Genomic DNA, 8,939 nt, shown 5'->3' with positions numbered 1-8,939 from the left:
TCAGAGGGGCCGTCACTGATGACTGCAGTGGGACCTGCTTTTATTTATTCAGAGCCTCCTTGATCTAGACCTTCTAAATCGTGCCACCAACGTGACAGGTACCAATTGCAACCCCATTCTAGAGATGCGGAAACTGAGGAGGGGAGAGGGAAATGGCTTACCCAAGAGCTCCGCGTCGGGTCCCAAGGCAGAACGACTCCACCCCGCGGGGCGGGGCGTGGCGAGGCGGGGCTCCCGGCTCCCGCCGGAGGGCCGGCGCCCGGCCACTCCGTCCTGGTCCAGCGAGCCTCGGGGACCATGGAGCCCGTGTCGCTGCAGGACTTCGTTTGCGCCCTGGACCCCGCCTCCCTCCCGCGTGTGCTGCGAGTCTGCTCGGGCGTCTATTTCCAGGGTGAGTGAAAGGCTGAGATCACCCGACCCGAGTCCCCGCCGCGGCCAGGTTTTCTGTGGGTTTGAGGGGCAGAGGCTCTGTCAGAGCTTTAGAAACCCGGGAAAGTGCGACCCACCTTCGAATCCCGACACTGCCACTGCCCAAGCTGTCTGATTTGGGGCCACACTCAACCTGAGTAGTAATAAATTACTGACAGCCAGGTGGGTGGAACCGAACAAAACCAGAGTGGAACCGCTGTGCATATGGATTGAAGTCCAGCTGTGCGGGGCTGCAGCATTAGGGCGCTCATGACTTGTAACTGTTACTTGATTCTTAAGTGCCAAGTTAGCCTTCTCTCCCTGTAGCCCTTCACTCCCCTTTGACACCCATCTACACCACCTTCCTTCCGTCCCTCCATTCCTTTGCCCTCTGCTTGGCAAAAGGCAGTACTTGATCTATCCTGGTCAGCTCTTCGGTTCTCAGCTTAAATGGCTCCCGTCCCTGCTCCTCTCTCTGCTCCTTGCATGGTCGCACAGCTGCTCACCTGGCCACAGCCGGCCTTGTTCACAGGGGCAGTACACAGCAGGGGCTCAGCCGCTAGTTATTTATTATTATCTGAAAGAGCGAGAGGCCGGTGACAGGTGGTGGAAGGGAGAGGACAGCAGCTCAGTAGATGGGAAACCCAGGCTGCTGAGGGTGAGGGCTGAGCTGTGGGAGACAAAATGGGGAAGGAGGAGAGGAGGAGAGAGGGAACCAAGACATTGGGTGGGGCCGGGAGACCACTTCCTTAGAGAGCAAGTTAATGCATGGGCCCCCTGGTCGTCCTGTCTCCTCTCTGTTCCCTCATTCTGCCACAGCAGCTTCCAGTAAAGTGTTCTGAGGCCCCAAGCGAGTCTTAGACCAAGGATGAGACACATGGAGGGCCATACAGGAGGCAGGACAGGCCACCACACAGTGGCTCTGGCCAGGTCCACTTGGGAATCTGATAGATCTGGGTTCAAATCCCAACTCTGTCTCTGGTGGCTTCTTGCAGGCACCTGTGCTCTGCTCTCTCCCAGCATCCTCTGCTCGCTGTGTGTCATAATACCTGAGTTTCTTCATTCTGCTTGACTACCCCCGGGTGGTGGGTAGTGACGGAAGTTAGGGTAAGGTAAGAACCTGACAGTGTGAGTATGGAGGCGGGGGTGAGTGTGGAGGAGGACAGATGGTGATAGTGAGGGAACAGGCAGCTGGCCCGGACACTTGGAAGGGGTTGGAGTAGCAGTTTTGGAGGCAAACATACTGGACTCAAGTTACCTATACTTAAGCCTCTTATTACCTGTAATGTTGGGCCACCAATGCCACCTCGCTGAGGCTCAGTTTTGTCATTTAGGAAAGGAAAAGTGTCTGCCCTTCCGAGGACAGTCATGGGTCTTTCTTTTCTTTTTTTTTTTTTTTTGGGGGGGGGCTCTTTTCAGTTTAGTGCATGAAGGAGTTTACACTAGTCCAAGTTAAAAGCAGACCCCAATGGTTACATCATATAAGCTTTAAGTTTTCTAAACTTGTGACAAGGGACAGAAGAGAAATGCTACTCCTTGCAAGGAAATCCTCACTTAAGCTTCAGTGAGCCGAAAGCACTTAAAACCCATGAACCTTCTTCAGCTGGCCGTCCTTAGCCAGTCCGTCTCTACCAGGAACTGGCATATGTTCTTGCGCTGGTCACCCTGTAGCTGAATTACTTCTCCATATTCTGGGTGCTCAATTACAGTACCATTGCAGGCAAATTTCTTAAACGCCTTCACTAGTTTCTTTTTATCGTAATCATCAGAGATCCCTTGGATAGTAGTAAGCGTCTTCCTGCCGTTTCTCTGTTGAATTCTTTTTTTATTTTTTTTTAAAATATTTTATTTATTGATTTTCTTAGAGAGAGAGGAGTGAGAGAGAGAGACAGAGAAAGAGAGAAGGGGGAGGAGCAGGAAGCATCAACTCCCATATGTGCCTTGACCAGGCAAGCCCAAGGTTTCGAACCGGCGACCTCAGTGTTCCAGGTCGACGCTTTATCCCACTGCGCCACCACAGGTCAGGCATCTGTTGAATTCTTATATGGATATTATCCTCAGTGCCAGCAGGAAGCAGATCATCACCCTTACTTGCATCAGCAAAGGGGTCAAAAGAGTGGAGGTTCTGGATAGCAGACATACAATAGGATTCCTTTTCCTTGGTGGAAAGGGCCTGCGGAAGGCTGAGGTGGGAGAAGGCAAGCAGGGGGGATGGAGTGTCGGGAAGTGAGGGGAGGCTGCTGAGCCCTCTGCTGCTCAGTGACTGGGGCCAGTCATGGGTCTTTTTTTTTTTTTTTTTTTTACAGAGACAGAGAGAGTCAGAGAGAGGTCATCAGTTTTCCATTGCGACACCTTAGTTGTTCATTGACTGCTTTCTCATATGTGCCTTGACCACAGGCCTTCAGCAGACCAAGTGACCCCTTGCTCCAGCCAGCGACCTTGGGTCCAAGCTGGTGAGCTTTGCTCAAACCAGATAAGCCCACGCTCAAGCTGACGACCTTGGGGTCTCGAACCTGAGTCTTCTGCATCCCAGGCTGATGCTCTATCCACTGCGCCACCACCTGGTCAGGTCTAGTCATGGGTCTTTAGGGCAATCATCCACAGGCAGTACTGACCTGAGCTGCTGCTTTTTTTTTTTTTTTTTTTGCAAGATGGAAGAGCAGATAGGGACAGACAGGAAGGGAGAGAGATGAGAAGCATCAATTCTTCATTGCGGAACTTTAGTTGCTCATTGTCTGCTTTCTCATATGTGCCTTGACCGTGGGGCTACAGCTGAACCAGTGACCCCTTGCTCAAGCCAGCGACCTTGGGTTTAAGCCAGTGACCTTGGGGTTCAAACCAGCGACCTTTAGGCTCAAGCCAGCAACCATGGGATCATGTCTATGATCCCACTGTCAAGCTGGATGAGTCCACGCTCACGCTTGCAAATTGGGGATTTCGAACCTGGGTCCTTGGCATCATAGTCCAAAGCTCTATCCTCCAAGCCCCTGCCTGGTCAGGCCTCAGCTGCTGTTCTTACCAGCCCCAGGGCTCACCCCCAAAACTGTGGACAGACTATGTGTTTTATGAGCCTGTGTGCATTTTCCTGGGGGTAGGGGAGGGGTTTTCACTAGTTTCTCAGGGCTGTTGCGAAGGGCCCTGCCGGGACTGCGCTGGGCCGGGGTGGAGTGGGTTGAGTCGGGCAGCCTCAAGGCTTGCCCACCTGTACTTTCCTGTCCATCAGCAGCAGAACACAGACGTTGTGCACTCCATGTGTGAGACAGCTCTCTGCTGAGGACACTGCTTTACGGGCCAAGACTCCGGCCTGCAGCGCCCACCCTGTCAGTGGCCCTCCATTCTCTGCGGTGCTTCTTTTAAAAACAATTCATCTGAAGAAGAAAGCACCAGGATGGGTGCTAGGCTCTGAAAACTGGGTTATTTACTCACTCATGACTTGACCGCAGTGAGAGGCCAGGCCTGCGCCAGCTGCAGTGACACTGAGAGGTCAGCCCTGCTCGCTGAGCTCACTTAGGAGGCACAGGGCTGTGAAGAAGGCCAGAGGATGTCCCACAGAGGGGTACATCCAGCACTAGAAGAAGGCAAAGGTGGCATTTATGCTGCCTGAGACAACTGGGCCAGTGGCCATTAGGTGGGGAAAGACAGGGCAGGGCGTTCCAGGCAGCAGGAACACATGTATAAGAGTGCGGCAGAGCAGGGCTTGTGGGAAAACAGGGCCCAGGTTGCCCCGTGCTTGGCCCTTGCTGAACGAGGGAACTGAGTCTTTGTCTCTGCAGGCTCCATCTACGAGATCTCTGGAAACGAGTGCTGCCTCTCCACCGGGGACCTGATCAAGGTCACCCAGATTCGCCTCAGTAAGGTTGTCTGTGAGAACCCAGGGACAGGCCAGACTATAGAGCTGGACCCCAGCTTCAAGGGTAAGGCTGGCACCTCTGTCTCCCCGAGTCCCATCTGCGGACACACTGGTGGGTTCGCCAACTCCAGCGGGCACGCCCATTCCTCTGGGTTAGCACATGCGGCTCAGGGTGGTCTGACGATGCCCTGAGCCTGACGTGGCTGCACCCTCTCCCTCCCTACCTCTCTGGTCACATCTTGGCTGGGATTTTCTCTGTTCCAGGGCTTTGTGTGTGTGCCCTGTCTCTGTGTTTGCTCATACATTCACTTACTAAACATTTTCTGACACCCTCTGTGTGGCAGGCCCTATACTGGGGGCTGAGATATGGGGTTCGGGATGAACAGGGGCAGCCTGCTCTGAAGGCGAGCTCCCATGATGGCAGTGAGAAAAAGGCAACAGTAGAGGTAGGCCCAAGTTCAGAGGGGGCTCTGGTGGGAGTGGTCTGCATCAGCGGTCTGTGCAGGCTTCCTGGAGGAGGTTGCACCTGAGCTGCAGGACAGATCCCTAGAGGAGTAATTAGAGGGAGAAGCACATGTACATTTGGGGCTCTAGAAACTTCATGTAGCTCAGTTATCGCAGGAGGTGTGGAGTGTGGTGGACTGTGGGCCTGATGCTGAAGCCAGCAGCCTGCATGGGAATCTCTCTCTGTGACCACTAAATGTGGTCTTGGCCAGTTCCTGTGACCTCTCTGGGCCTCAGCTTCCTCCTCTGTGGTGAGCGTACTCAGGCTCGATGTGAGGATGAAATGAGTTGCCATGCATGAATGAAGTGCATAGGACAAGCCTGGCATAGAGCAGATATCCTCTGAGTGTTGGTTCTTAGTATGAGTCACTGTGATCATCCAAACAGGATAGATGAGGGTGGGGGTTCCAGGTGAGGTGGGAAGTGGCAAGAGTCAGACCAAAGAGGGCTTGGTGGGTCACAGACACATTTGTCTTTATTTTGACAGCATTGAGGAGCCAATGAGGGTTTTTGTTGTTGTTGTTGTTGTTATTGTTATTGGTTTGGTGAGAGAAAAGGAGATAGTGAGGCAGATTCCTGCCTGCATACACCCCAACCGGGATCCACCCAGCAACCCCATCTAAGGCTGATGCTCAAGTACTGAGCTATTTTTAGTGCCTGAGGTTGATGTGCTCCAATGAGCTATCATCAGCAACCGGGGCCAACACTCTGAACCAGCTGAGCCACTGGCTGCAGGAGGGATGTGGGAGGGAAGGGAGAGAGGGAAGGGAGAGAAGCAGATAGTTGCTTCTCTTGATTTCCTGACTGGGAATTGAACTCAGGATGTCCATATGCCAGGCCGATGCTCTATTCAGTGGACCACTGGCCAGGGCCCAATGAGGGTTTTTAAATATGAAAATGATGTGTGTTATTTTGTATTTTGAGGATTTTGTTTTTATTTTGAAATAATTTACAGAAGACTTTTTAGAACTATTGTACACCTTTATCCAGATTCACTAACTGTTAAACAATTTGTTACATTTGTTTTCTCTCTTTCCTTTCCTGTCTCTTTCCCCCACACATACACATACACATGGACATGTCACTATCCATGTACCTATATGTGTATATATTTTTCCTGAACCATTTGAGAGTAAATTATAGATGTGATGCTCTTTACTTCTACGTGTCACTCCTGATATTTAGTGTGTCTCCTAAAAGACAAAGACATTTATTTGCTCATAAAACTATAGTTTAATGATCAAATTCAGGAAATTTAATATTGACATAATAATAGTGCCTAACCCACAGCCTGTGTTCAGATTTTACCAGTGGCCCGAATGATGTCTTTTGTATCCGTTTTTCCTCCTTGATCCAGAATTCAGTCCCAGCTCACACACCGCAGGTAGCTGTCCTGTTTCTTTAGTCTCCTTCGGGCTGGAAGGTTCCTCCGCCTTTCCTTGTCCTGACATGCACATTACTGAAGAGTCTATCTAGACCAGAGCTTTTGCAGAATGTACCTCAGTCCGGGTTTGTATTAGGTTTTGTGGATAGAATATGTGTTGAGTGTTCTGGACCAGGAAATCTCAGAGGTGAAGTGATGTCCCAGGGTGCAGTTAGTTTAGGCCAGCTGGACGGCAAGAGAAGATGGGTGGGGTGGGGGAAGGGCAGGGGGAGGAGAGCAGCCCGAATTGGCCGGCCCTTTATGGGGGGGTGTGGTCAGAGCTCAATGGGCCAGTGGCTCCTGGATTTCTAATTAAGAGAGAGGCACCGCCCTAGGGTAGGGTGGCAGGGGTGGCATGTGTGACGTTGGAGCAGCGGTGAGGTATCTGGAAGCAAAGTTGGCAAAATTGGAGGCAGGTGGGGTAAGGAGGTTGGAGAACGTGGCAGTTGTCAGTGTGTCTGTTGAGGAACACGTCCTTGTGCTGTCCTCCGTCTCTGGCAACAGCCCTCTGTCTGTGCCTGTGTGTCAGAAGGGACCGTCTCCACCTTTGCTTCTCGCTGTCTGTTCACACATGGGCACTTGCTGCCTCCTGTCTCTCAGTCCTGTGGCCCAGGTGTCCAGCTGCTGGCCTGTCCTGGGCCCCTGTCCTCGGGGAGATCTGGCTGGGTTCTCTTTGGTCAGACTGAGGCCTGGTATATTTGGCCCTGCCCGCCCCCGACACTCTCTGCTGTGCCCCACAGGCCAGTTCAGTCCCCTCACCGGCCCCCAGAGCTACGGAACCCTGGAGGAACTGGTCTCTACGCTGATCCAGAGCTCCAAGCAGCTGCCCATCTGGTTCATGTCGACCCACAGAATTAACACAAAGGCCAAGGCGGTCCCTGCGGAGCAGCCGCTCATGCTTGAGGCTGTGGAAATGTACCTGGGGACCTGCTCCGCCCGCTGTGTGCTGGGCACGGAGACAGAGATGGTGGTTCTGCACCTGCCCCTGTCCACGAAGGGGTCCTTCTGGGAACTGGAGACTGGTGACCCGCGGACCCTGCAGCAGGTCCTGCAGGACCCGGCCCTGAAGAGCCTCCTGTTCACTTGCCCCGTTCTACCCTGGCGCTTCTTGACCCTGACGCCCCAGTATGAGATCCAAGCCATCATGCACAGTGAGTTGTCGGAGCAGATGGGGAGGGGAAAGAGGGAACCTGGGGCGCTGCTATGATGGAAGACCCCCCCCCCCCGCATAGTCTAGGAACAGAATCAAGAGTCTCCGGGTGGGAAGGAAGGTGTGAAAGAGAGAAAAATAAGATAACCTATGAGTGAGGTCCCATGCGTTGCATAAAAGTGGGCGAAGTTGGGCTGTGAGCTCACTAACAGCGAGGACAGAGTGAGACCTTCACTGCTTGCTCTGGAGAAACAGCATATTGTCCCTCTCTGAGGAGAGCAGATTGTTTCTGAAGGTCCTTCTGTCAGAGTGACAGGGGGCACTGAGTGAATCCCCAAAGCTGTGTCACAGGTTATGTCTCAGGACAGGCTGATGGCAGTGTGCAGAGCAGGGCTGGTGATACAGAGGCAGTAGGACCTGTCCAGTCGGAGGCAGAGCCTCAGCAGAGGGGAAGACGGCACCTGGGACCTCCTCCCTGGAGGCCAGAGTGGGAGGTTCAGCGCCCTGGTGGTTAACAAGAGAGTAGTTGGTCAGGATTGTTGGCAGACAACAGAGCCAAGTGGGATTCTTTGCCCTGTTTTTAAAAAAATCCTTAAAAGCTACTTTATTACATCTAACTGGAGGTGGTACAGTGAATGGATAGAGTGTCGTCTTGGGACTCTGAGGACCCAGGTTCGAAACCCTGAGGTAGCCAGTTTGAGCGCAGGGTAGCAAGCTTGAGCATGGGATCATGGACATGTTCCCGTGATCACTGGCTTGAGCCCAAAGGCGCTGGGTCGCTGGCTTGAAGCCCAAGATTGCTGGCTTGAGCAAGGGGTCACTGGCTCAGCTGGAGTCCCCCCACCCCCGTCAAGGCACATATGAGAAAGCAATCCATGAACAGCTAAAGTGCCGCAACTATGAGTTGCTTCTTCTTGTCTCTCTCTCTTCCTAGCTGTTTGTTTGTCTATCTCGCTTGATTAAAATAAAAAAGCTACTTTACTATGCAAAAATTCAAACCTATACAAAAGCAGATAGGAAGATAACAAACCCCCATGACCCCATTACTCAATATCATAATTGTCAACTCACTGTCTTGTTTCAGCTCTCTGCAGCCCCACCTCCTCACCTCACTCCATCTGATTATCTCAGAGCAAACCCTTGGTTTCATAGCGTTTCTCTTGTAAATGCTCTAATGTGTGTCTCTTAAAAAAAAAGTGTCTCTATTTTAAAATGTGACTTTTTTCTTTTTTTTTAAAGACATTTTAGTGTTTAAGAACACTGTATCTGGCTCTGGGCCAAGGAGCTCAGTTGGTTAGTGTCATCCTGATGTGCCTAGGTTGTGGGTTCAGTCCCCTGTACATGCTCTGACCTGGGGTTGAACCTGCAACCTTGGGCACTCTGGGTGGATACCTTATCCACTGAGCAATCCAGCCAGGTCATGGCTTCTCATTTACAACCTTAGTTGTAGGATTTCTATTCAGCTAGATTTTAGGTGTTCTGAATGATGGTTGTTCTGTAGTTTAGCTGTAATTTTGATGGGGTTGTGGGAGGATGTGAGTACTGCATTTACTACACCGCTGTCATCTTGACCAGAAACTCGTGACTCTTTTTTTTTTTTTTTC

General features: G+C 51.9%; 2 protein-coding genes across 3 annotated transcripts in view; one reads left to right on the top strand and one right to left on the bottom strand.

Moving 5' to 3' along the window:
• Positions 1-279: 279 nt before the first annotated feature.
• Positions 280-8,939, top strand: part of THEMIS2 (thymocyte selection associated family member 2) — a 20,022-nt gene continuing 11,362 nt past the window's right edge. For both annotated transcript variants that reach the window (XM_066269942.1, XM_066269941.1), the window contains exons 1-3: positions 280-391; positions 4,182-4,322; positions 6,926-7,336. In XM_066269942.1, coding sequence (XP_066126039.1) covers positions 298-391; positions 4,182-4,322; positions 6,926-7,336 — 646 coding nt within the window. In that variant the 5' untranslated portion in view covers positions 280-297. The remainder of the gene's footprint in view (positions 392-4,181; positions 4,323-6,925; positions 7,337-8,939) is intronic.
• LOC136329167 (eukaryotic translation initiation factor 1-like) lies at positions 2,008-2,548 on the bottom strand. The gene is made up of 2 exons (XM_066265112.1): positions 2,436-2,548; positions 2,008-2,215 (listed from the first exon to the last, which is right to left on the bottom strand). The coding sequence occupies exons 1-2, from the start codon at positions 2,546-2,548 to the stop codon at positions 2,008-2,010; spliced, it is 321 nt and encodes a 106-aa protein (XP_066121209.1).

The sequence above is a fragment of the Saccopteryx bilineata genome, chromosome 3 (assembly GCF_036850765.1).
Source record: "Saccopteryx bilineata isolate mSacBil1 chromosome 3, mSacBil1_pri_phased_curated, whole genome shotgun sequence".
NCBI classification, from domain to species: Eukaryota; Metazoa; Chordata; class Mammalia; order Chiroptera; family Emballonuridae; genus Saccopteryx; species Saccopteryx bilineata.
Note: the sequence above shows the minus strand (reverse complement) of the source record. Positions and strands in the feature narration are given on the sequence as shown.

What these genes read in the sequence shown, in the direction of transcription:
- LOC136329167 (XM_066265112.1), bottom strand. Translation starts at nt 2,548, where the DNA reads ATGTCTGCTATCCAGAACCTCCACTCTTTTGACCCCTTTGCTGATGCA. An exon ending in CATATAAGAATTCAACAGAT is followed by an intron (nt 2,216 to 2,435) that starts GCCTGACCTGTG and finishes AATTCAACAGAG; the next exon opens with AAACGGCAGGAAGACGCTTA.